Source organism: Limanda limanda, chromosome 8 (assembly GCF_963576545.1).
Source record: "Limanda limanda chromosome 8, fLimLim1.1, whole genome shotgun sequence".
Lineage (NCBI taxonomy): Eukaryota > Metazoa > Chordata > Actinopteri > Pleuronectiformes > Pleuronectidae > Limanda > Limanda limanda.
The window spans coordinates 20778811-20806807 of record NC_083643.1 but is presented as its reverse complement, the minus strand read 5'-3'; the positions used below and the strand labels follow the sequence as shown (position 1 = coordinate 20806807).

General features: G+C 43.2%; 1 protein-coding gene across 2 annotated transcripts; it reads left to right on the top strand.

The window, feature by feature from the left end:
* wnt7bb (wingless-type MMTV integration site family, member 7Bb) lies at positions 1 to 27187 on the top strand. Of its 2 annotated transcripts, none has more exons than XM_061076382.1 (4): positions 1 to 71; positions 7108 to 7334; positions 22809 to 23080; positions 26708 to 27187. In XM_061076382.1, the coding sequence occupies exons 1-4, from the start codon at positions 1 to 3 to the stop codon at positions 27185 to 27187; spliced, it is 1050 nt and encodes a 349-aa protein (XP_060932365.1). The 2 variants fall into 2 exon arrangements, with proteins under 2 accessions (XP_060932365.1, XP_060932364.1); XM_061076381.1 differs by lacking the exon at positions 1 to 71 and adding an exon at positions 2745 to 2827.
* Positions 27188 to 27997: the final 810 nt, after the last annotated feature.

Below are 27997 nucleotides of genomic sequence, written 5' to 3'. Positions count from 1 at the left end.
ATGCACAAACCCCTCCGAAAGCGGAGCGTCTACGTGTTGCTGTGTTTTGGCATCATTTACCTCCGGCTCGGGTGAGTGTTTGTTTTTCTTACCTGTGATCCGCGCTGCTCAACATGCGCAAAAGCTGAGCTTCAAAATGTATTGCGACATAAAGTCTTTACAGGGAAGCATCGAGTGCCCTCTGACCTCAGACCTAAAAACGCGGAAAACATTTTTAACAGCAGGTGTATTTAAATATAACTTCCATATTTGTAATAATTCTGTGAGTTCAGACCTGCGTGCGTCGTGCGTAAAGGTTGCAGATAAGGACTCACACCACCAGACTAATATGATCGATTCGTGTATTCTCTGTCAGTGTGTGTGTGTGTGTGGGGGGGGGGGGGGGTATTAAGTTCACCTCAGGAGAATCTTGCTCCTTTGTCGCAGCAGATCATTTGAGCCGCTGTCTCCGCTCCAGATCCAGCTCGCCCCTGCATACCTTCATTAATAGCGGCGGACTGAGTTGTATTTCCACATTCCATTGCCCGGTCGGAGTTTTTTCCTGTTTTGCAATAGCTCACCTTGATGCATTAAACACGGAACGACTTATTCTATTGCTTCCTTCTCCACAGCAGTGCTTCTCAGGCATGATCACTTATTAGGAACACACACGCTCACGTTACAATCCTTACAGATTATATCTCTGGTGTTGTTTTGTATAGATGTGCATGCATAGGGAAGCTAATGTTTTTGGTTATGTAGTAAAAATAATTATACTGAATAGTAAAATTTACTGAATAGTCAAATTTATAAATGTCTACTTTTGATGCTTACCCCCTGGAACTTTGGAAATGCAATATAAATGCAATATACTTAAATAAATAATAAACCATACGGGCCCGGAATAAAGTGAAGTGTGTAAACCTGGTACAGGGATGATGCAGAAAATAAATATATAGGCCTGGTAAAACCCTTGAGTCACTATAATAGATTATTCATTAAAAGATTCTTGTCTTTGCACCCCTTCCGCTTTTTTTAATAGCCTAACCAGTTACGCATGAAACAACCAGAGGTTACAGGCGATCAATCCCATTTTTCCTTTTTTTTTAAAATAATTTCTAAAATGATAGAGTCCAGTTGTCTGCACGACAATAAGGCTCTTGAACTGATTTCAGCGCTTCCTGCCGCCGCCGCAGTGAATCAAACAGACAGTGGCAGCCCTCCCTGTGAGAACCTCATGTGGAGTGAAGCGTGTTAACTGACTTCACGTTCCACAGATGCTCGTATCATATGACGGTGAATAGCACCGATATGGTGTGTGTGTGTGTGTGTGTGTGTGTGTGTGTGTGTGTGTGTGTGTGTGTGTGTGTGTGTGTGTGTGTGTGTGTGTGTGTGTGTGTGTGTGTGTGTGTTTTTGGAAGGGCAGTCATCTCCAAACGTGTTTACTAACCCTGAGCAGTTGTCTCATTCCTTCCATCCACCTTTTCTCTCTCTCTCTCTCTCCCTCTGCCTCTACATCTTTCATGGTACCCTCGTCATTTATAGCGGCTGGAGCCTGCAGGTGTTGAGTGAGCGTCACGATGCTGAGGCGATAACCCCCCCTCCCCCCTCCTCCAAAAACCTTGCTCTAAGCTCCAAAGTATTTTATTTCCATGCGCATCAGATCCGATCACGGACAACACAGAGGAGGCTATTTTTATACCTTTCACATTTGCATTTGCGGCAGCGGTGCAATCTGAGGAGATGATTGTACAGTTTTTTACTGCAGGGTCACAAAACGAGTGTTGGACTATTACAGGCCATCACACGGCCCCTGGAGCAGACGCCTATAGGAATACTATAGTCTCACCACAGGAAATAATAAGGTCATTGAGAGGCATATCCGAGGACCACAAACATGCTATGTCTCTCTGTGGAAATATTATAGGAACACTTGCTATACCAGAAGTCTTAACGCTGCAACAATGAGCCATTTTTAAAGGATGTCATAGGAGAAAAAAGGGAGGGGGGGAACGTTTCCTCACAAAAAAACTCTCAGAGACCCACACAGAAAATATATAACGAGAATCATTTCTGTCACATTCTAAAGAATTTTATTTTTGCGTGTTAATATCGCACTAAGTTGTTGATTCGGAGTGACACATGGTGATTTTTTGCACATGTATAGCTGCGATTATGATGCGAGGCCAGCCAGCGTCTGTTTGTTTATTTTTGGGCTGGATGGTGGTGGAGGCGGAGGAGGAGTGTGTGTGTGTGTGTGTGTGTGTGTGTGTGTGTATGCGTGTGTGTGAGGAGGGGTGTATGAATGAAACCTCGCGCACATCCAGCGGGGATCGGATCAGTGTCACCCTATTGTCCCGGTGTGGCAAAGTGGGCGGATAGCGTAGTGTCTCTGCCTGCCCAATGGCAGCCGCGACTCTCATGAGAGCAGGAGAGCGCTCTCCTCTGCCATGCGAAATCCCTAAAACCATCATCATCATCATTCCGGCTCAGGAACCCGCAGTCCTGTGCAACAGCCTGCGCCGCTGAGAGATGACAGAGCCCATCTCAGCGCACACACGGCCCTGGGAGCTCGGAGCTGCTGCTGCGTAGAGCCGCCGCACCACAGAGACCCGGGAGACGCACAGCACCTCCTTCTCCTTCTCCTGCTCCTTCTCCTTCTGCTTTTTCTGATTTCAATCGAAAAGGGACCTAAAGCCGTGAAATTAAGGGATTTCTTTTTTTTTTTATCTCAGTCCGAACGTGGCCATTTGCTCAATGTCATCATGATCATCTTCTCGTCGCGCAGTGTACTGCTGTCAGTCTACTACCCGCAGATCTTCCTCATCCTGACGAGTGGCAGCTACCTGTAAGTCTGAGCCAATTAACGGCTCCTTAATGAACTCCACACAGCGGCGCGTCACCCGCACTCAGCACGAAGACGCGGGTTCGGTTTGGCTCCTGTGTAGCCTTCTGACCGGATAACGGGAAATTATTTCAATTTCTCCATTAACGCTGTTTGGGATACCACTCTCATAGTTGTACGCGTCCACAGCTCGGAGAATCGGCTGAACTTATTTACATTGAGCCATTAGAGCGCAGGGGAACAGGCGGAACAGCAAAGCAACTTTGACAGTGAATTGATTGTAATTGTAGAGGATGATTCACACTTTTCATGGCACGCGTGCGTAAAATCTCATATAGATCCACACTGATGAGGACGTTCATTAGTGGAAACGTCTCCGGGATAACGATCCACGTGGGAATAAACTAATTAGCTGAAAACCTTTACGCGCTTTAATGTGCCGGCGGACGGGGATTTTTTGTTAGTAAAAGCTGCGATTGTTTAGATTAAAGTGTCGAGTGGCAAACATTTTGTAAAGATTGAGAAAAATAAAACGACTTGGTAACTGCAACATAGAATCGTTTTGGCCACAGAGTGGCAGAGATGTTCAAGACAATTGGATGCTGAGATCCAGTCTTCTGTGCCTGGTGCGGAGATCTGAACCCAGTTCTTCTTTTCACGCATGCGAGAACCGTTAACCTGTCAGAGCGTGTGAAAGATTATCTCCGGGCATGACATCACCCTGCTTGAGTCTCTGTGTTTCGATTGTTATCGTTTGAACCCACGACTTAAAATATCTCCCTGCAACCTACAGTGATTGACACTGTAATGCGCTGCGGCTTTGAATTAAAGGAGAATTACTCGTGCAGGAGAACACTGGCTTTCTTGAAGCTTCAAAAATAATTACTTACCCCGTGCTCCCTCCTTTTTCTGCACGGAGACCCCAAACCTGATGCCGAAATAGATGTGGTTTTTGGTTTCCAGTTAAAAGTGGGCGACACGACTCAGTGTAGTGATGGCTTGCACGTTAAAGCAACATGCCATTGTTTGTTTTGATTATTATCAAAATGTGTTTTTATGTGTTTATGTGTTTTCTTGCTGAGCATTAGCCAAAATATATGTTCTGAGGAGAAAGAATTGGATATGTCTTCAAAATTAATACAACGCTTCTTTTTTCAAAACTCGTGATGGCACTGTAAAATGTGTAGAGCAGTGGGCAAAAGGATCTTTCCATCCAGAGTTTTTGGTCCACTGCACACTGGTTAGGCCAGTGTGGATAGAGTAGCTTAAAACAGATGTAAAAAGGATTTTATGATACCAAACGGCATTAATGCACTGCATGCTCTTGTGTTTTCAACAGAGGAAAAAAATCATATTCATCACTAAAACAACAGGTATTTCCCCGGTCTTAGAAAAAAAGAGAAAAGGGGCATTTACTCAATTGACTTAGTTAAAGTTGTGTCTCTGGCATTTTTGTGAGTGCATTCCTCAGCAGAAGATGCATGTCCGGGAGCTTAATAGCATGTCAGCTAGGTTCAAAGTGCTCCATGTGATGGAGTAGGTGGCTGTGAGCACACTGTATGTCATGACGTAGACTGTATCGTTTCACTTAAGGCCACACTACCCCGCCATTAAAAAATCTGTAAGCTCACCCTCACCACTGACACTGGTTCAGAATAAAGTTTTTCCAAAGAAAGTCATTTAGAGTCAGACCTCGCAGGGGCTGAGGTTGGATGTCAGATGGGTTTTCCTGCTGTTACATCACACATTTTTGTAATTAATATAACATAGACGGAAAACCCATGTTTTGTCTAAAAATCATCTTTAACATTGACAATCAATAATGGTGTCACCTCAAAGTGTCTGACACATATTGAATTGTATCGCATTTACTGCAAAATGCACAGGCACAAATGACACCTCTTATGTTATTTGCAGTTTTAGGTATATGCACTATGTGGTAAAAAAAAAAATCCACCTGTTGCTTAGCAATTTCCCAGCTCCTCTCTCCTCTGTATCGTTGATCAAGCTGCACAAGTTGCAACACTCTGTATGATACTTTAAATCACACATCTTGAATTGTATAGACTTTATGTGTATCATCCAAACAGGCCCAATGTGTGATGTGTGCTCTCAGTGTAGCTAAGGTCTCTGTTGTCTGTCGGTCTGATGGAAGTGTGTCCGTAGGCGAGCTGTCCACAAGCCGCTGGCGTACACACACAGTATGTTACGCTAAGCAAACAGGATCGCATTTGTGCACTTTGATGATGCAGGGATTTAAAAAGCTTAGCTGTGGAATTCTCTGTTTGGTGTCGTCTGATGCTTTGGGTTTGCCCGTGGCACAGACTGTGATTCTGTGAATTAGCCGGGGAATGACGTGTGAAAAAGCCAAGAGGGGAATACAGGAGTTGTGTTTGTAAGATTTGAAAACATTAGCATGCTTTTGTGTTAGTTTCTCTACGAGGGAACTGAAATATCTGTGATATATGCATTTTTGTTAACTGGAGATTTATATAAACAGACTACATCTGTTTAACACTCATAATGCAAGAAAGTGTATTTCTGCAGTTGTGCGCTCCTCGTTTTCATGAGCCTGACCTTTTGGTTTGTACAGACGTAGATGTCATGGTTGCCACGAACAACCAACACATACAGCAGAGGGTCAGAGGAGTTCAAGCCTGTTTAACAGCTGAGGGAGCAAAGAGGGGCTGAATGCAGCCGAGGACCTGAGTGTTTACCGTGGACACTGAATGCACCTGATAAATTTCATCTTTTGTTAGACAAGTACTCAGTTGTTGTTCAGCTACGGCCCTCAGTTTACAGTGTAGTGGTGCAAAATGAATTTCTGTCCTTTTGTACCGATGAGATCTTGCTTATGATTCACTTTTTAAATAGTGGAAACAGTTCACACAGTGGCACCTTTAGTCTTTTAGCACACTCTGCTAACTGAGTGCAGAAGACTGTGTGCAGTCCTGAGTTTGGAATCAGATTTATGTCTCAGTGCAGTAAGGATTTATTTCAACCTATTAGAAATTAAGATTTATGTTTTTCTGTCTGTCTGTAGAGACTTAAACGGAAAAGGGAACGTTGGTTTTCTAACAAAGATATCTTATCAGCGGTCATATCTTAGTTTTTAATCTAGGGGGATCGCTTACCATCGTCACTGTGAATTAGAATACACAAAAATCAGGGTCTAGGTTTCTTTGAGTCTCCCCCTTTATCCAGTCTTCCTCTTCAACCCTCTCACACCGGCGTCGCTTTTCGCTGACACACAACTTCCCCGGCTTTAGTTTGCTCCCATCTGCGGTGAATCCTTCGGAGGTCGACGTCATTCTTCAAATTCGGGATATACTGTATGCTTCTCTATGCTCATTTAGTGCTCCCTGTTTAAAAAGCATGCATCTACATGGTTTCAAGGGTTATATACAGAGAGGGAGGCAGTGCTTTGTTTAAGCCGTAATCTGTTTTGGCTTTCATGGCGGTTACAAAACCATCTTTTGACATATGTTCTGATATTATCACATCGAGCGATCAGACGCGATGAAGTCTCCCCGAGGAGAGCTGAGACGGGGCTGTGTCGTTTTCTATACAGCACGGTTGTCCTCCACAAATTAAGATGAACAGTGTTGAAAACCTTACATATTTTCCATGCGCAGCAGTCGTAGGATGTGGCCGCACTAAAAGCAGCCTCGTGAAATTTATAGGCAACACTTTACACTGCGAATAACTTTCAGAACACACAGTCACACAAATCTGAAGGGATAATATTTTGGAGTGACATTTGGTTTGGAAGTGAAGCCTGCGTCTGCATCACAAAGCACCAAGCAAGTGTATATGCTGCATTTGCTACTATTCCTTCCACTCTGTTACCTAACAGCACACAAACCCCAACTCATTACTCAAAGTCCCACCACATTCAAACCGATGTGGAATGCGTTGTCAGTCGTCAGAAGGGCATCATGTTTTCTCCCTCCGAGCTGTTTTAGCAAAGTTTCGCTGTGTGTATTTTTATGTTTTATACTGGATTCAGTTTTTAGGTTTCACATTTACCTTTTAATCCATTCAACAGCAGTCCATTCATGCAGTGCAGCCTTCACTTCATATTAACACTTCATTCAATGAGTCAGTGTGACCATCCTCTGGAACGTCTAACTGAGTTTGTGTTTGTATTTGTGCGTCTGTTTGTGCAACTATGCATGAGTGTTTGTGTGTTGTAACATCCACATGTGTTTGTGTCTGCATTATGGTCGTGTACAAATGCTCACGTGCATGTGTGGCGGTCTGTTTTCTCTTGCTCTCTGCAGGGCCCTGTCCTCGGTGGTGGCTTTGGGTGCCAACATCATCTGCAACAAGATTCCGGGGCTGGCACCTCGCCAGCGGGCCATCTGCCAGAGCCGCCCGGACGCCATCATTGTTGTGGGTGAAGGCGCCCAGATGGGCATCAATGAGTGTCAGTACCAGTTCCGATACGGACGCTGGAACTGTTCGGCGCTGGGAGAAAGGACGGTCTTCGGTCAGGAGCTGCGAGTAGGTCAGTCTGGGTTCTGTCACAAAAGGGAAAAGGTCACAGTGGGTGGGTGGGTGCTCTCCTGTGTGGCTGTCTGTGTGAGAACCTTCTAGAGGTTCAACTGGAGTGAATATACTGCTGCTAATGTCTTTTCTGCTCCCTACTGACATCTTTCATGAGTGAGATACATTTTTTCCTCAGAAGTCGGATTGGATGTAAGTTTATGGTCATCCTCAGGTTTGTGTTGAGTTGTTACTATGATTGAGTGTTAGCTCTGCTGGATAGAGCATTACACACATATGTTTCATAAACTCTTGGACATTTAAGGATTGACGTGTACCAGTCAACAACGCAGTTTGGGGCCCTTTAGCAAATTTGCTCTGGAATTTAAGATCAATCCATTATCTATAGGATACTATTTATATTTTGAGAGTTAGGGGTTTGGCTGGAGCCAATCTTAGCTGACATTGGGTGAGAGTTGGGGCACATCCTGGACAGTTCGCCAGCATATCCAAGGGACAACATACATCAACATTTACACCAATTAACCCAATGTCTTTGAATGTCTTTGAAAAAAAGAAGCCAGAGTAACTGGAGAAAACCCACGCACGACGGGGGAGCGACTCGACACAGAAAGGCCAAGCTTCACAAAACACCAAAAATGTCCATTTAAACTAAAGCTGGTTGTATGCGTGGAATATGATGCACAAGATGCTCATAAAAATGTCATCTTAGGTTTGGAACATGTCTTCAGTTTGAGCAACATACAGCTCTAGTGATGTCCTGATAAACCAACACACCATATGCACCATTTAAGACACAGAGTTATATACTATGTAATCGTGCTTTGTTACTTTTAAGAGGCTTACAGGAAAATTTAAAGCAACACTAAGTTGATTTTACTCAGCAACAGCGTCCTCTATAGCCAAACTTGGTGATTGTTTCTCTTGAGCTACGTGTGCAAGCGATTAAGGGGTTTTTATGTAGAAAAAAAACATAGCGTATCGATGTGTTGACCAGAGCTCTGTGTAGACTGTGTAGTCCCCCTAACTTATAACTTAATTTACACATAAACAGTCAGTTAGGAACTTCTCACAGGAGAGAGAACCAATGAGCAAGAACAGATATTGAGGGTGGGGAGTTAGGATGAAAGCAGCACCATTCTCCCTGTCAAAGTTACACAGTGTTCCTTTAAACAGCAATCAAACAGTCATCACTTGTTGGCAATTAACATGAGTGATAGAGCTTCATCAGTGTGTGTCTGTGCACAGCGGATTCAACCAGTCATCTTTCACAACTTGAAAGCTGTAGTTGTAGACAACTTTTCTGAAGTCTGCCATCACCGATCATGATTCATTTGGTAACGATGACAGTGATAAATCCAGTCACTCTCCTGTTGAAAAAAAGAAAAGAGGTTACACAACACATGTTCTGATCCGTCCTATTGTCTAAACTTGAAGAAACAGTACATGAAGAGTATCACAAAAATGTGGTACCAGCCCTCGACCCTCTGAACCCCATGAAATGTGGCTCCTCACAAGCCAAACCCCAAACTGCACACATCACACAGTCAAAACTTAAACCAGCAACACCCCCCCCCCCTCTTTCACTCTCTATTGTACAACCATTTGCGTTGGCATTGCTCTAGAGGATTTCATATACTGCTGATTCCAGCCCATCATAGTTGTCTTCATTTCGATTGACAATGCTGTATTTCTGAAATGTGCTCTGGTTTCTGTTGATGTAGGTCCCACAGTGAGCCTGCTGGTTAGGAGCATGCCGACCATCCATGCCTATGCCAAAGTTTTGGAAAAGCTGCCCCAACGGCTCTGGAGCCCTAATGGGGAAAACGTATGGTTGAAAAATGATATCGCAAATGAGGAGACAACTAATGGTGTTATTGCGGCAGAATGCTTGTCAAACTAAAATAGATGGACACATCTGTTGTTTATCGAGGTAAATTGGTTGTGTCCATGCTTGGCTGGCTCATGAATGCGCCGTGCACGTATACATTCGGGAGAAAACCTAAAGCAGACAAACATTTACATTTACGGAGCTTTTTTGTTTTGAGAAACTCGGAGTTCCGCAGGCCTACTTTGCGTCACTTTTGTTTTAAAGGCCTTTTTATACATTTCCCTTTAATTTCGGAGATACGTTGTTGGCATTATGTTGTGGCTGCGCTGTGCATTTAATTCAGTGGCTCTGTTAACAATCAGTCTTCTGAAGGGAGCAGTTGAATTAGCTCCAGCTCCGTCTCCCAAAGAACTTTTTCTTTGTTGTGAATGTGGCACTTTCTTTTGTAATGCAGCTCATGTTGTTTTCCTCACCACTCAACATGGTATTTTTCTGTGCTTTCATGTCTGTTTAAAGCATTGGAAGCATTTGGATTTCTTCTTACTTTGTAGTGTATAAATCCACATGTAGTAATTCTAACTCGCGGTGTCCTTGTTCTTTAATGTGGCTTTCTAAGCATTGTCACACTTCTTTGTGGATCGGATGCATGAGCTAAATCAGGTTGAGACCATTGGGCTCTTCAACTTTTTGGTGAGCAATGCGACATTTAAATCCCGTTCAGAAATGGCGTCATTTGAATTTCATGCTCTCGTAGCCTTTCCTTGCTTGGTTTCCATAGTAGATCTGCACAAATAAATGGCCATGCTGAGAACGTCACTGTTTGTGTCCGGTTCTGGTCGGAGAACGATGACTACTGGCTCTGCCATGATTGTCCAATAATGATGGGACTCGGTGGACTTCTCAATAAAATATCAGATGACGTCCTCTTTTAGCCCGACGTGAAACTCAGTGTTCCCATGGCAGATTTACAAAGACGTTTTTAAATTTCATTTTTTTGTCGTATGTTTCTCCATGAAGATCACCACAGATCTTACCCTCTCCTGTCAAATGTGAGTCACACACAGAGGTAATATACAGTGAGAGGAAAGTTATACTGCACAGATTAACATGACATATATGTTTAATCCAAACAGCAAATCTGGCAGGATAAATTGAAGTCGTTTGAATATTCTCTGGACTACAGATTGTATCGTTTTATGGCTCCATATCTGTGTTTGATTCTCTCGCGCTGCAGTTTGACTGTTGTTGAAAACGGTAAGAAATGCTGCCTCTTCTTTGTGCATCTTCTCCAAGTGAATGGATTTATTTCTGCTCTCCATGAGGGTGTGAAGGAGAACATTTTGCAACATTTGTGCATCTTGACAGTGTTTGGTTGAACCCATGGTTGCACTGAGGTGAGGTATTGATAAATTGAAATAAAGATCAAGCGAGATATTCAGAGATGAAGTTGTATTGAGTTGACCTAAACTGACACAAATGAAATATAGGACAAACCCCTACCTTGCACAGGTTTCTTATGTCATTAGTGAGTTATGGATTTGAGATTGACGATAAACATTTAAAGTTGTGAGCATGGATTACTAAAGTAACCACACATTTGGCAAGCTCCTGAGCTATAATGAGAGTGTGATCAAATAACTGGTTTAGGTAATCCGGTTAATTTACGGACCAGCAACTTGCTTGTGGACTTGCTCTTGAAGCTGGTTCTAGTGATATTGACTCAGCTGTGAAAAACAATGATAACAATAGTTTCCCAAAATTTTTAAAAAAAAATGTAATTACTCTTTGACAGTACTCACAGTGGCTGTCATATCCAGATGTTGTGTTACTATCATTTATGACTTCTGGTTCACATGTTCAGGTTTATCCCTGGGTTTATGCTCAGCACTGAAAAGAGACATGTGGGTATGAGGTATATGTTGTTCTTGTGTCTCCCAGAAACCTCTGTCTTAAAACCAGGCAGGTGTTAGCTGTGCCACCCACCGTCACTTACCAGAGCATTGGTCAACAGTGAGATCTGAAGGCTCAGAGTCCTCCTTGTATGTTTTTGTTTTTTGGGAGCAATCAGGGTAGAAGTCAACTCAACTAAACTTGGATACAACTCCCCGTTGAAAGACTTGAATGGGCTCATCCTGCAACAGCAAACAGATATGCAATCAGACAGATAACCAGCTACATCTCTAGCACAGTCTTAGAAAGTTCTGCTAAAGTTTCCTACATGAACCTCAAAGGTAGCGTAATGTTAAGTTATTTCTATTTGTTGAAATCCTCTTCACCTGCCAGTGTGAAACTTTGGAAAAGTCAGTGATTTAGCATTTTCTTCACCTCGCCACCATCAGCTCATACACGACATTCTCGGTCGTGATAGTTTCCAGTGTTTGTATTTCATGATTGAAGATGTATCCACGTTGTTTGACCACGTCTTTATATATTATGGAATTCTTCTGCATGGCATATGAAATCATGGAATACACCCCTTCAACAAAATGTTCCAATCCCGTCTCCGAATCTACAGATTCCCACATCATCATAATCAAGTAAGGGGGAAACGCTATTCCCGTTCCGCTCCCATTTGAGTTTTTGATTCAAATCCCCCAAATTATGAACACTAAACCTTTCCCCCTGCTCTGTGATCCACTCTTAGTTTTGTACTACAGGGAGAAGATGTTAGCTTTTTTTTTTTTCTTTCAAGAGCTAAAGATCAGCCGACCGCAAGTCTAATGCATGCTCTCTGTGCCGCCTACTCTAGGAGGCTGTCTCCCCTGTTCTGGAGCTGCTCCATGGTGCTACATTTGCTTTTCAAGAGAGCACACATTAATAGTTGGGTTATCAAGCATCGCATGGCCCGAGATATATTCATTCAGCAGACGTGATTGGGTTTCACCCATCTACTGTAAACAGAAAAGTGTGCTTGATTCAGAGCTTCTTCTGGCACCTCCTCTGTTCCCTGACACTCTGCTGAACACAAGACTTGAGGTCAGATGGATTGATGGAAAAATGAAAGCATCCCTGTTCAAGTTCTACCCCTCAACAGTTTCTCCGTTTTTGCAGAAAGCACTTGGCTCACTCATTGTGCCCTTACTGACAAATTGGAGGACAACACCATAAACTTGCAGTGAGATTCGAAACTCGCAATTGAAGCGCATCTCCGTTTCCTCTGCGAAAGCAGATTTAGCAGTCTCTCCCCCCCGTGCGCTGCCATGGTGTTGGCACCAGTCAGTACCGTTGGTCTGTAGAAATGTGGAATGAATTACCCTGCGCGAACAGAAATGGGTGTCATCGAGTGGATTGTTGCAGTCTATTAAGAAGTAATAATAAAATTAGAGACAGATCCATCAGTGAGTCAGGAGGAAGCGTATATTCAGGATAGGAATGGCAAACGTGGTCAATCCTCCAATCATAATAGTTGGCCTGGTTTCTGGATGAATCGTTTTATTTTAAATATTCCTGTCAAGGCTGATCCCCTGGCTGTAATTTGTTGATGCAGTTTCATTATGCATATTTGAGTGCATTCACCCACGCGTGAAGTGCATTGAAAGCCCCATGTGGTTTCTGTTAACTCATCTCACATAAGTTGATGGGTTTGAGATCCAGGGAGGGATCTTTGCCCCATATCCCCATACTCATATTATATTATATACATAATATCTAATCCCTCCACCAAGAGAATATGTCTTAACTCCTGGTTTGTTTATTTGTTTGTTCATCAGCAAGATTGTTAAAAAAACTACTGAACAGATGTCCTTTAAACTTGGAAGGATGGCTCTTGATGAAAATAATTAGGCACATTTAGGGGAGTGTTAGTGGAGAATTGAAGGGGACTATCGGGCCTAGGCAGAGCTATGCCATTCTAGATTTCTTCTATAGTAATATATTTCAACTTAAAACGTGTAACATCAGACATTCTTATCGCAAACAACCTGTATTAGAGTTGTCCTTCATTTCAAAGCTCTGCTCGTGAGCACCTCACAGCTCTGTTCAAACTGCAATGCACTTGATGTTGGCGAGCTGGAGAATGGACACCTTTCAACGGCTACACTCAGCATCAAAAGCCAACACTGGCCCTCTTGTCATAAAACGGCCTGCTCTGGTTACTCTGTTTGACTTTCCAGCTAGTTTGTCACCGTCCTGAGTCATGCTTTTCATCTGAAAGAGGTTTCTTGTTGTGCCGGCAGTGAAATATTACAAAAGTTCAATCATGCTGCCTCTGGCTCATTGCACAAGAATAGATGCTGCACTTGAACAGGTGAGCCGTTGGCTGCAGTGGTAAGACTGCTGCAGGTCCATTTGTATAGCAGTGACAAACACAATTCAGCTGCAGTTTAAAGCAGGAAATGGTCTTATAGGTAGAATTGAAGGGAAGATGTCACATATTATTGTTGTTGAAAAGAGGCAGGGGAAGGTCTCCTTTCCACTGTGACCTACATCATGCCTCTCTGAGTTGTTGCCCAAAGCTGTGGTTCATGACTGATAACATGAAAACACTTACAATGAGAAAAAAGGAAACTTGATAAGAAATCCTTTCCCGAAAATATGAAGGCTTAGGCTGATCGGTTGTTAGACAATAGAGGGTGTTTTCAAGTCTGTATTTACCCATCCTTCTTTATGGTATCACCTTCCTGCCAATCCCTCTTTAATCCACCTCCCCTTGGTGAAGGCAACGAGTGATCCACCTGCCTAGACGTATTTGCTGCAGGGTCCCAACCAGTATAAGAAAAAGGATGTTTAACTCAGCAGGTTCAGTGAAAAACCCTTGTTAAGAAAGAAGTTCTGGATAGGCAAAGACTTGATGGGAGATGCAGGACTCTTCCAAGCTGGGCTCCCTCTCAGAGGAGGGAGAAGGGTCACTACAGGAAGATAGAGGCCGACATGGGTCTTGGTGAGGTTGGTTTTTCGTTATTCACAGTTGTAACTGTGGAGGAGGCTTTTGGCATGCAGTTTTCTAAAACCCAGAATTGACTGTCGATTTAAAGTTTTGGCCTCTGTTTTTGTTTGGATGCAGCATGTCAGAGAGAATTTGAACTGAATTTTGGTTTACATGTCTTTACTGATTTTGAAAATGAAAACTAATATACACAGTGTATTCATTCAGCTCACAGTTTTGAATTAAAGACAATCGAAAACTTATGGTTTTGCTTCTTATTTGAGAAGCAAAGCGATGCCAATAAAGTTTTCCCGAAAGAGCTGCACGCCTTCTTGGCCAGGGAATGCAAGCAGCACTGAAGAAAATTTGTGTGGCATAACAGCAATTATTATTATTGTAGTGAATAAAAAATAAAATTAAGAGTCACATTAAGGATTCCATACATCAGGTGCAAGGAGAATACTTACAATAGCTGTAGGTTGCTAAAGTTTTGCCACATTTCAAGCAGATTTCCTCTCCTACACTGCACTTCAATCTCTCAGTTTGAAGACAACAGAATACTCACAGATTTCGAACGCACTGGCGGAGTTCCTTCCCCTTTCTCGGAATCAGTTGATGGTCATTTGTGGTGAAATCTTATCCCTGCAGAAAGCAAGTACAGCATCACAGTCCAACCTTAGGTTAATAATGAACGGACAAGAAAATCTATTCAAACGACTGTGTGGTTATGTGCTTGCTTTGTGTCCTCGTTCTGACAAAGTGAAAGGAAATGCAAGTTGAGATATTAATTCTGCTCAGTTGAACTCCTTTTAAATCACTAAGCGATGCCGTCTTAAAAATAGAAAGTTAAATATCAGCTACAAGATAAACATTCTTCCCCGGAAAGCAAATAAGTCAGTCACACAGTGGAACTGTAGCCACCTATGTCGAACCCAATCATTATTCAAGAAAAAAAGAAATTGTGACAGATGACAGATTTCTGTGCTTCTTATATTTTAAAGGCCATCATCATTACGGAGCGAAACTTCACAGTTGAGGAACATGAGCGTTACCCGGCCTGACATGTGAGCTTAGTCAGTTGGCAGTGAGTGTTGTGCCCAGGACTAATAAAGACAGTGAAAAAGCCATTCTTCAAAACTGGAGGTTTTTTCAAGAGCACACAAGTGGATACTTTGACACCGGTGAACTCTCCCAAAATGCCATCAATCATCTCGCTGCCGCCAAGGTTTTTCCCCTTTGTGGGATTTGTTTCTTGTTGGTTTTGCACTCTAAAGGCAAATTGTGGTTATTGACTCATTCACCCTACTCTGTTATAGGATATAATAACGATATATAGAAATACTTGTCATTTTTGCACGGAAGGGCGGTGAATTTGCGGTTGGTATATATCGCAAAGCAACATCTCTGGTGCATTGTGGTGCCAAGCTATACCAGTAACACTGCGGATTCATTCCCAGGCAGCGAAGTGCTCCATACCACGTGGATAGGAGTGTGGAAATGACGCGGGCGTTGTGTTACAGTGGAACAGTGGTGGATAAAAGACCTATTTTTCAGCCCATCGTGATGTGGGTTGTCGTGATCCTCTCTGCCCTCCTCCATGTGAGCCCAGAGAAAACAGAGCTCTCGTATGTATCTGTGTGTGTTTGTGTGAGTGTCAGTGTGTCCGATCTTTCCCCAAGCGTTATCAGATACGGCTGTCTGATGCTTTGTTGTTCTCCAGTGTGTGGGCCGTGGTCATCACGGCTTGATAAAGGTCATCTCTTCCTCTTTTTTCTCCCAATATTTTTCGCCTCACATCCCCTGCCCACAACATCGTCATGCAGGGTGGGGCCTCTCGTCCTCCGCAGCCAAACGGTGCTATCATCGCCAGGCCCCCTTTCCTTGTGCATTCATCAGTCTCAGACTGTGTGGGTGTGTCGGGAGCTGGGGTCCCACTTCTTTCCCTCACCCTCACTCTCTCTCTCTCTCTTTCTCTCCTGCCCACCCACCGTCTGTCTGCTGACGTGGTCCAGGGTCTTTCTGGGCCCTGACCCCTGGGCCCCTGTGTGTGTTATGTGTGTGTGACATTCGCCCATCCCTCCCTGCGGCGTTGTGTTATCGGTGGGATCTGCGTCTGTCTGTGTCTGCCAGTGCTGCTAGACGCAGGAGGAAACAGGATGCGAGAGGATCAACTGTAATCTCACAGTGCGCTTTGTTCCGCACAATCCCAGGCCGATCACTGTATTCTCTACACGCAGGGCTGCCACTGGACATTTACATGTGCCAACAATCACACAGCTACTGGCCCACGTAGGTGAGAGCAGGGAGAGACGGAGAGTTAGTGGCTTTGATGCAAAGAGATGCAAGCAGGAGTTTAGAGGATGTCAAGAGACCTAGAGAGAGGTTGTTTTTTTTCGAGGGTTTGATGAATTTCAGCAAATATGGAAATGTTATGTCTGGAGGTTTCTTTATAATGGAGGAAACATGTCATCAGTGGCGTATTTGATTTGTTGATTATAGTGATGATCGTATTTTCGATGATTTGATGTGTGATAGATATATTTCGCAGTAAGTATGTTTCCATCAAAAGTCAAATGGGATTGAAATGAAGGAAAATGTCCTTGCATGAACTTAATGATGACGGTTTACAGCACATTCAGGCCCAAAGTTTCTGAGCTGAGCAGGTGAGGTCCTCATTCGGTCTAATTATTCGGATGAAAGTGTGGGAAGAAGGATTTGTGCTTGTTTTAGCAAGCCTCGGCATTCAGTCTGACAAGCATCTCCACCTCAGGGAGATCAGGGAAGAAAAGGGATTCTTTGGAGACGTTTTCTCTGCCAGCCCAATTTTCTGTGCCTGGGAGGCAGCTTACTTGGATTCTTAGTGTTTAATACCGGCAACGTTAAATACCCTCATAATTGTTTTAGCTTTACTGCTCAAAGCCCTCCTTATTACACGAATCAAGCCCGAGACCCTATAGTGAGCCTTATGCCAAAGCGTGTCACTTCCCCAGTTCTATGATGTGAGTAAGCAGAGAATGTGGAGCCTAGTTCTGGTAAAACAATATTATTTTTATTGTACAGGAACACGGCTGTGCTAATTCCTCGAGCTGCAAACCTCACGGACCACAACTTTGTCTATAATTTGCTGGGAGCATATGTTCATAGCAACGGTACATAAAGCGGGACGGAAAACAGTAGTAGAGAGCACATTTGTCAGTTCAGTGATTGGTATACAAAGCTAGGGATTTTCCTCCAGCTTTCTTCCCCCTCTATGAGGCCCTGGAGACACAGTTCCATCGCAGAGACGGCTTTGGTTAGAGCTTGTTTTCAGTGTTTCTGGTGTCATAATTATATTATATATGTGGAGTGTGGAAAAATACCTCTTTGGATGGAATATACTTACACGCATGATCAATGTTGAAATCATACCACATCAGACTTTAATATGATTCACTCCTTTGCAGATTAGTAAGTCGCCATATCTTGATTTTATCTTAGATTCCTTTTTTTTTCTAATGAAAAGTGGGGACCTTTTTAGTTTTATTGTTTTCATTTTATTTGTATGCTGGAAGAGCAGTAACGTCAATGTAACTGTATTTATACAGGGGTTTTCCAGTCTTACTGACCACTCAAACCACTTTACAGCACAAGTCACATTCATTCATTCATTCACACACATTCATGCATTCCTGCGATGCACAGTGCTGTTTCGATCGCACACCATTCAAAAACTGTCTTTCCCATCATCAGACTGGCAGACTGGAGGTGCTGGGAATTGAACCATCAACCTTCTGATTGGTGGACAACCCTTTCTGACCTGTTAGCCACAGCTCAGAAAGAATAGGGTGGAAACAACCTCAACAAAGTTAGACAACAAAATCACCAAAGGGGCAGGTGATGATCTGATTGTTGACCGCCCGGCCCTGACGTTGCTTGCCCAGTTCATGATTTACTGTCAACAATACCACAAGTGCAAAGACTCCTGGCCACCAGTAGGTGACACTTTTCCCTTTGTTCACTGCGGTGCCGTTTGTCCCTGACAGGATGTCCCTGTGTTTAATGGATACAACGTTTTAAAACTCCAGTGTATCGTTGTGTTTTTGAAATGATGTAATTTCTTACGCAATCCAATCCTCCGATGTCCCTGCACTGTGAGTGCATGTCCGGGATGGGGGGGGGGGGGGGCTTTAAAAAGCTTTCCCCTTCACTGCTCCACCAACAGGCTCAGCTTGTGTGGAGAGGCCATTCAGCTGCACTGCTGGGCTTTGCCGGGCCCAAGCTGTGTGTGTATGTGGGTGTGTGTGTGTGTCTGTGTGTGTGTGTGCGTGTTCCTGTTGCTTGGCAAGTCACCGTGTTCCAGCCAAAACTCGGGGTGATGAAGTTGCATCTGTGCTGCAGCGTCCTGTGTGTGCATGCTTCACTGCAGCTCGTGTCGGCCGCAGACCTTCTTATGTGCTCGTGCAACCTCAAATTGGCAGAATCCAAATCAACCTTTGTGGCCGAGAACGCTGACATAAACAAGAAATGTGACTCTGGTTGTCAGTAGCTTTCTTGGTGCCAGAAAGGAAATCTTGTACACACAGGCATTATGCACGCGTGAGTTTTATCATAATATCAATCAAGAAATGCAACTGTGGTATTCAGAAAGTGATATAAGACATCGTTGTTGTCCATTTGGTGTCTCACTAGCCAGAGCACTTTCCTTCAGTTCAGATTTCAAGCCTTTATCTCTGAACGGCCACAACAAAAGTGACCTTGGGCTGTATTTCAGTCTGTAGCCCAAGTCTATTCAGTATATCTTTTCTATTTCCTCTCTTGTCAGCAGCGAAGCCTCACCACGGGCTGTGAGCGGCAACCGACACGAGACCCATTGAGGTCAGCTGTAGTGTTGCCAGATCAGCTAGCATACATTGCACCGGCACGGCTCGGTCAGTGTCGTCAGTCGTAAATCTCCCGTGCTGTGTCATGTGAAATTTGTCCCGTGGTGTGCCGTCCTACGGCTCTAAACACAGATTGCCATTTCGGCGGCCAGCCACTGCATCCAGAGACTTCTTTTTGTGTCCCTGTTCTGGCAGACGGTCAAGAGACATGACGGGCATCGCAGCAGGGGCCGGCATCCAAAGTGTTGTGGTCAGTTAATGTGAAGGCCAAGGCGTACTGAGTGTGTAGCTTTCACTGCATCTCCGGTTTCAGTCCCTGACACCAGGATATTACAGGATATTTAATGCTTGTTTATGGGCTCTTGTACCTGTTCGGGGTGAGTCCAGACTGATCTTCTCCCTTACTTTCTTGGATAGTGTTGCAGACACTTGCCACTAAACTCCATTAGACATCTGGTTTAATATTCCCTCATTCTTCTCTCCTGGATGTTTCCAAGTTCATTGAGGTTTTTCTGGTCACTCCAATTTTCCACTGGCAGCTTGCGAGGCTATCCCAGGGTGGTTCCTCCTGGAGGGCTGTCAGGACTCTGGGGCCAGCTCCTTCAGGGCTCTCTGCTCCTGTTATGGGTGCTTTTTTTTCTTCCTCCTCCACATTTCATCAACCACACGCCTGTTCAGCAGAGCAGGGCCTTCCTTTCTGAGGGTGCAGGAGCACAGTGATTATGCACGATGATTAACAAAAGCATTGTTGTTAATAAAATGGAATTTTCTGCTTGTGGTTGTATTAGTATATTTGTTTTGTTCAGAACATTAGCAGCACCATTGGATATTTGGTTTCCGTCAGCTTGATTTCTGTTATTTTAGGCACATTCTATTCGTCATATATAGATTCTAATCTTCTTCTAATGTGTTTTTCTACAGTCCCAGCATTACTCTCCATTTTTTGGAGTGAATATCATCACACATAATATAACCATGTTTGGACTGAATGCTCCAAGTGAATAGTTATACCAAGTGGACAGTGTATTTCAAGTGCTAAAAATGTGATTTCCCAAATTCTGATGTGTTTTTTGCTTCGTTGCACAAAGAAAAAAAGAGGTTCTTGATCACCACAGTTCCCTGGCTTGTGTAATTGGCTTTCCTTTTGGCCAGGCAGAGCCTTGGCAGTGCCAGACCCACCAGGGGGGTGACATCCAGTACAAGCTCCATCATCATTTTCCCCATGAGCAGCACAACTCAATCGGCCCAGAAATGGGCATGCATCTCCGGCTCCGGGAACCACCCTTTCTCTGGAAACTGCCTTTATCCTGTTTTAAACATTACAACTGGCGCTCTGTTTGTGCGTCTATGTGCAAATGTGTTTTTAACAGTGCATGTGTGTGAGGGTGGAGGGCAGTGTGTTGTGTATTTTTATTATGTGGCCGTTGACTGGCCATGTGCGTGCATGTGGACGTGCATCCGTTTACAGCTGGGCAACTCCGTTTGTGCATGTGTGTGTGAGGTGGGGGCAGCAGAAAGTTACCACAAGCTGGTGGGGCACAGCTCTGCTGCTAACCAGAGAAGAAAGCGGTGGTGAGTCAGTCCCCACCAGGCAAACCTGTGGCCGTGGTATTAGCTCTGCAGCACCAGTGCCAGGGTAGGAAATTAACAGTGGCTTTGGGTGAAAACATCTTTGAGAGTTCAGAAAATGCCCCTGAGACCAGAATAAGAGGTGCAAAAGAGAGAGGAGGAAATTAAATGGAAAACAGATGAGTGGGTATAATCCGTATGGTAAGAAGTGCTTCATGCAAATTGCTTCTAATATGCAGATAAAAAGCTCCATGAACATAGGCAATAAAAACACTATAGATACGTACATTTTACAATTGTACTTGTTACATATAGGAGGCCTAGACGTGGCTAGGCTAGGCTCCAGCTAACACTAGCAGTCTTGGCGCTATCTGACTGCACTGTCTGCTTCCATTTAATGAGGTAAAATAAGCAAAGATTTTATGCCTAGTAAACTTCAAAATGGTTAAGAGTTTATTTGGTCAGGCAAAGGGACACGGGCCATGTTGTATTTTTTTCTCTCACATCTGAAACATGTTTTTTTGTGTGTGTTTTGTTTCCATATAATTTCCACTTTATTGTCGTACTTTGCTGCTGCAGATGTAAACACCATATCCGTTTGCTCATGTTTTTGGTGGATACGACTCTGGGTTTGTCTGCAGTGTCTGACAGCGTATTTATTATAGGTAACTGAATGTTTACATTATATGACAGTTTACTTTATTTTGAGTTTTCACCAGATCCACATCTGTTGTAGCTGCCTGGAGGTTTTGTATATATGTTTAAACTCTGTACCTATGAAAACACATTGTCGATGTGTCTCATCTGCTGTTTGAGCACGTGACAGGCTGCTATCGTTATATTTAAATAAATCACTAGGAGGAATCTCTGATCACCGGTGATTTATTGATCCTTTGCTCTTCGCATGTGTATCGTCTCCTCTCTGCAGGGAAAGAACGTGCAGTTTGTTATGCAACTTCTTTGAAAGCCATTGACAGAATCATATATCAACAAAAAGCTTTTGGTTCTCTGAGGGGCAGAAGAGTTTCACCTAGAGAGATTCCACTAATTACAACTGAGTACATTACACAACATACATCAAAAGTCTTACAAACATTCCTCTCCGAATGCTGAAAGGCCCCTGAAACACTTTGCGGTTAGCTTTGTTTCTGTTGCTCGGCCCTTTTCCAGATTACTGCCAGTTGAAGGGAGAGCAGGGTTGTAATAACACACGGTCTGTTTCTACCAGGAGAGGCCTTTAAAGTCTGATCCCTCGTATGTTCCAAAGAACCTTAATGTGATCATATAATTTGGATAATTAATCAATAAAAAATTAAAAAACCTATTAATCAGTCAAGTCATTTAGTAATAATGGATGTCAGTTGACAGTTTCAGCCTTTCTCAATGCAAATTGAATACCTCATCAAAACCAGCTAGAGCATTTAAATGCATCACACTAGGCTCTTTTATTCACCATGTTATAAGCAAAATGGTTTAGCAACTGAATGAACATGTAATATTACACTGTATATTGTGATTATTTGTTATCATAAATTTTGCTTTTTGCATCAGGCCAAGCTAAAGAATTTTTGCATATCTTTGAGAATAATGTAATCCTTCAGTTTGAGGGATCATATTGAGTGACAGCCCAGACAGGACATTTATTTGGATTTACATAATTTTGACACAGGAGTACGCAACCTGCCACAGGTAATACGTACGTCCTATCATGTGCAGTCTTGGTACCATGCGGCTCTGGCTCCCCAGAGTGCCTCTTGTTTTGGCGGTGTACTGCGCGAGTGAGGCAGTGAGACCTGCAGACCCCAGCTGCTCACTGTGGGCAACAGTACAAGGTGCTTAGAGGAATTCAGCACTTTGGACAGCACCTTCACCAGCTCTCCCCACACTGGAATTCCAACACTGCTCTCTCGCAGACTGGGCCCAGGGACTTTGCGGTCGGGAATGTGACCACTTTTCTACCAAGGTGCAGGAGGGAAGCTGTTTAGGAGAGGGGGAGGAATATTTGGTAGGTTATCAAGATCAGGGAGAGGACATTGAATTTTTGGTGCTGTTTATCGAGATCACATTGCGGTGTTGGATGATGGGACTGGAATGTCGGGGTGTAAGGTTTACACAACTACAGAAGGATAGATAACAATAAAGGCTGTCTGACCTGTTATACAACATATTTACATTGTGCTCAATGCCTTATATTGGGTGCTAAACATTTGCTTGAGATCAAAATGTCTGCTGGGGTTTTGTATTGTGTTGTGTCATGTGACTCACCTAGAAGTCATCCCACAAAATGATCATGGTATCTCTTTTTATATTATTATCAATTATTCCTAAAAAGATCTCTTTCTCCTCTTCCAGGCAGCCGGGAAGCAGCGTTCACCTATGCCATCACAGCGGCAGGGGTGGCCCACGCCATCACTGCAGCCTGCAGCCAGGGCAACCTGAGCCAGTGCGGCTGCGACCGTGAGAAGCAGGGCTATTACAACCAGGAGGAGGGCTGGAAGTGGGGAGGCTGCTCAGCCGACATCAAGTACGGCATCGAGTTCTCTCGCCGCTTCGTGGATGCCCGGGAGATTAAAAAGACCCCACGCCGCCTCATGAACCTGCATAACAATGAGGCGGGGAGGAAGGTAAAGAACCTTAGATTCTTTTTCTACATGTTTTTCCCCAGAGGTGATGAAAATAGAGCTACAGATCACGCTCTTATCATTCCTTTAAGTAGTAATGCCGTTTAACTTAATTGAATTTAAAGGCAAAAAACATTCATTAAACCCAACAAGTTCAACTTCAATTTTTTGTCCCTCTGGAACATTGTTTTTCAGCGATGGAAATTATGAGGAAAATCGGGCCAAGGTTGTAATAAAATGTTTTTGAAAGAAATTAAAAATTTATGACATGAAATAATCTTATGACACATAACGTTGCGAGTCAAAATGAGTCCAAAAATTGTTTTATGTTTAAAGTTCAAGTGAGTCTCCAGTCATGTGTGTGTGTGTGTGTGTGTGTGTGTGTGTGTGTGTGTGTGTGTGTGTGTACATGGATGCACACGTGTGTGTTTTAATGTGTTACAGTACAGAACAGCAAACAATCCCAGTTAAAGTGCTATAAGTCATGTGACAGAGAGCTGTAATTGATCTGGCATTTGATTGATCGATCACACAGCCTTTCAGCAGCTTGGATTTCTTCAGCCGTTTATTGGCATTCACTTCCATTCTAAGAACGATGGCTTTTATTTCTGAGAGAGAATGTTGGAAAAGTTCATTATGGACATGTTTGTTTGCTATTAGTCATCCTAGAACAGTCGTGCTCAGGAAAAAAAGAGGAGATTGTGAGAGGCGAATAAAAGAGAAGAGATGATGTTGTGTTGACAAACAAGATCTAATTAATAACAGGCTTTATCGTGTCTACTGGGAACGTGAAGCCTGGCCAATGGTTGCCAGATGGACATGCCATCGCCCCTCAGCTCCTTTCATAGAATTATGAAGTGTAAAGTCACGAACAGGATATTATTGCAGATCTCTGCACAATACCAAAACATGTCACTTTGACTGCATCAAACGACAGTGCATCTATTCAGGGTGTGAAAGCAGGCCGACAATGCCTGTGTTTACACAGCAGACTGACAGGGTCTGCGCTGAATGCCATGGTGCTGGCAGGTTGGACTGCCAGGGCTAGAGCTGGCACTGTCGCTGCTCTCACTTGGGGCTCGGAAACTTGAAATCGAGGAGGATGTGCAAAACATCAGATTATGTCTTTGCTGAGACAGAAGGAAAGTGGAGGTCTGTCTCAGAGTGGAAGATATTTTTTTAAGAACACAGAGGTCTGAGCTGCCACTGGATTTACTCTTTGTTTAACCCTATTAGCACTAGGGCGGGTTGGATAACTGTCACACATCAGAAGTGTGGATTGAAAAATGATTGTTCAATCCACCTTAGTGTGTTTAAGTTTATTGACGGCTGTTAAGTAGTGTCCTTATGCTAACTGTTAGCTGCAAAGTGTTACAGGTCACTTTTGCACATCACTGGTGCGACAGAGTCCAAAGTATCACAAGTAAACCTCTGTCACCTCTGAAAACAGGTACAGTGGAGTTAATCATTTGTGTGACAGGAAATAACTTTAACTTGAATGTTTTCAGATAAATATCGTCTTTATTGCAGGGAAATTACAACTGTATAATCATGTCAATATCCAAATTGATGATCTTCATTTTCCTTAATTTAAATCCATTGACCAAAATGGGTTGGTTGATAGGAATGTGGGATTTGTTGTTTGATGGATCAGCTCTATGTAGACGAGTAAATGTTTTTTTATTTGCACAGAACAGAATATAACTACCAGCTAGAATAGCAACTACACAAATCATATCATATCATATTACAGTAAGAACACACAAGTGGCTGTTTCAAACACACATCCACACACAAAACTGTATAACAAGGATGCTACACGTTTTTTTGAGATTTTGAATCTGTCTAATGGGGACACTTATCCCTGGTGCCACGTCACACAAGGGACTCATTGTAAATGGGACCTTTATTGGTAATTTAATCAGAATATGCTGCTGTTTTATGTAGAAAAATGACTCCTGAGAAGGGAGGAGCATTGCCTCCAATGGGATCCAGCTGAGATTTTGTTTTTCAATCACTGATACGAAGCGTCATTGGAACTGAACTAAAATTACAATTGGTTTCGTGACCAAACCAAATATAAAACACCCTGTGAATCATTCTGAGATCTGCATCATACATCTTCTTGAACTGGGTGGGTGTGTTGAAGGAAAATCTTGTCATATTGGACTAATTAGAAACAAATTGGATGCTCTGAATGAAACATGTTTAGGTAAATGTTTCCATGCATCCCTCAGACTCCTTTTGACAAGGATTCCTTGTGGTTCTCGCACTTTGCATTTTTGAAAATTCTTAGTCTGTATCACCATCCAAGGCAAAGTTGACAGGTGACTTCAACTTTCGGGGAAGCTGATATTTTCCGCATATTTCGAAGCTGTGATAACATAAGAGTCAGAGTTGGTGACGCTTAATTAGTGTCTGATAGAAATTATGATTTGTGTTCGCTGCCAGAGTGAGGTGCCAAGAGAAAGCCTTTGCAGCCAAACATCTTGTGCAACAAAGGCCCATTACACCATTCAACCAAGCGGGGGGATTCCCAATTGTGTTAAAGGGGTCATGGCAAGACTGTAACAAATGTGATAACACAACCTATTCAAACTTCAACCATCTCTTTCGTCTGTTCATTGACCATTGAGTTCATCAGAAAGTAAAGGGGTACAGTTTTTATTTTGAGGTATTTGAGTTTGTTCGTCCAACAGATCAAAGGACTCATACTTATATTTCCCAAAATCCAAAGCAGTGAGCAGCAAAGAAAAAAACATTCTACCCTGTGTACCATATGTTGGAGATAACCTCAAAGAGAAATTAAAACCAAGCAGTAAGGCAATAATAAGTGCATTTAAGAGGACTCTAACCTGTATGTTGGATGTAGCTAGGAGGCTATCAGATATTAGGATAACAGATTTATTCAAATCTGTTTTCATTCACGTGGCAACGTTACTTTCTTCTATTTTTCACAATATTGTCTGAGCTTTCAAATGAACCTCAAGATGTTTGTCCAGCTGTAAACAATTAATTGAGTTTGTCTTTGTTTTGTGCTGCATGTGCAACACATTCAATGAGACAATAATCTGGCTTCAAATGATCCAAGATGATTGATAGTTGCATGAGATTCATGTTTACTTTTCCCTGTCATTGATGTGGTTTAGGTAGACTAAATTACAGGATGGGATATTACCAGTAAGTGCAATTTTCCCTCCCTCAGGACATGAAACATCACGTCAACCATGACTTGAATTTTCAGATATGCTTGGATATGTCTACTTCCCAAAAGGCTGTTAATAAATTTGTGACATGCATCAGAAATATTTCAGATTTGTTTCCACCTAGCAACGCACAACAAAGCTAGCATTCAGATAGCATCTTAGTAAAAAGGGTTCACCAATAAAGTATTCAATGTTTTGTGTCCTCTTCCTGTAACTAATGTTTTTAGATTTCACAAATATAAAACAATATATATTTTTACACCTTTATCCAGTGTACAATGGAGGAAAACTTAGCTCATTAAGTGAGACATGGGGTTCTGTCTCTGTGAAGGATGGTTGCAATTGATCTAAGGTTGGGAATTAAATTCCATGTCTATATTTAATGCAGTTTAACAGCTGTTGTGTTTTATCTATCGCTCCTCAGGTTCTAGAAGAAAGGATGAAGCTAGAGTGCAAGTGCCACGGTGTCTCAGGATCGTGCACCACCAAAACCTGTTGGACTACACTTCCAAAGTTCCGCGAGATTGGCTACGTACTCAAGGACAAGTACAATGAAGCTGTGCACGTGGAGGTAGTCCGGGCTAGCCGACTGCGACAGCCCACCCACCTCAAGGTGAAGCAGACTCAGGGCTACCGCAAGCCCATGGAGACCGATCTCGTCTACATCGAGAGGTCGCCCAACTACTGCGAGGAGGACGCGTCCACAGGGAGCGTGGGCACGCAGGGACGCCTGTGCAACCGCACTTCACCACACACAGATGGCTGCGACCTTATGTGCTGCGGCCGGGGCTACAACACACACCAGTACACCAAAGTGTGGCAGTGCAATTGCAAGTTCCAATGGTGCTGCTTCGTCAAGTGCAACACGTGCAGTGAGAGGACGGAGGTGTTTACCTGCAAATAAGGACGTGAGGAACTCAGTGCCAGGAATTGAGGCGCCAAGTACAAGCTGAATGAGGAAGACCTGGTAGAGCGAGATAAAAGTGTGACTGGGACCAGTGAGGGATTTTGAAATAAAAGGAATGGAGAGGTACACGATCAGCTCTTCATGGCATCGTTTTTGCACAGCAGAATCTTATCTTATTGCTTTTCAGAAAGTAAATGCTAAATATCAGTAGGTAATACCCCAGAACTTTACTGTCACATAGAGGTTATGCTCACGTACTGATGTATCCGCAGTGAAGTTGGGACTACAGGTACTGAATGAGGCCCTCGGTTGCACTCTAGGAATTTGTGACTGTTCATTTCTCAAGAGACTCGTGCACGGAGAGGAACCGCAGTATCCCGGGAGTAGATCAAAATGACAGCAGCCGACGAGGGGTGATGGAGAGAGATTTGTCAAGTCTTGATTGAAAACTTGTAAGGGTTTTTGTCCTTTTCTCACTCAAGGGGAGCAAAAGTGAATCTTGACATAAATCGCCCCCTCCCCAAAACTGTTTGGGGCTAAAGTTAGAGGTTTGCAGAAATGAAGAACATTTTGTAAGTATGGTGCGTTCAGGTGTACCAAAATCTGAGAGGAGAACTCTGTTAGACCCTCTGCTGCCAACTGGAATATGGCCGAGTATGTTAGTTTTCCAGTCACACTGGAACTGTCTGTTCTGAACACTGAAAATAAATTGTTTATTTATGTTATAGTATCTTAAAAACAAAGCACTAACGGGTAGAGATGTCTTTTTTTGTACTAAGTGTAAAGAAAAATACTTTTTAGAAACTC

Excerpts from the sequence above, each read along its gene's own strand:
- wnt7bb (XM_061076381.1), top strand. The coding sequence starts at position 2,745 with ATGATCATCTTCTCGTCGCGCAGTGTACTGCTGTCAGTCTACTACCCG. Across the intron at positions 2,828-7,107 it reads CTGACGAGTGGCAGCTACCT|GGCCCTGTCCTCGGTGGTGG; the intron begins GTAAGTCTGAGC and ends TGCTCTCTGCAG. Across the intron at positions 7,335-22,808 it reads CGGTCAGGAGCTGCGAGTAG|GCAGCCGGGAAGCAGCGTTC; the intron begins GTCAGTCTGGGT and ends CTCCTCTTCCAG.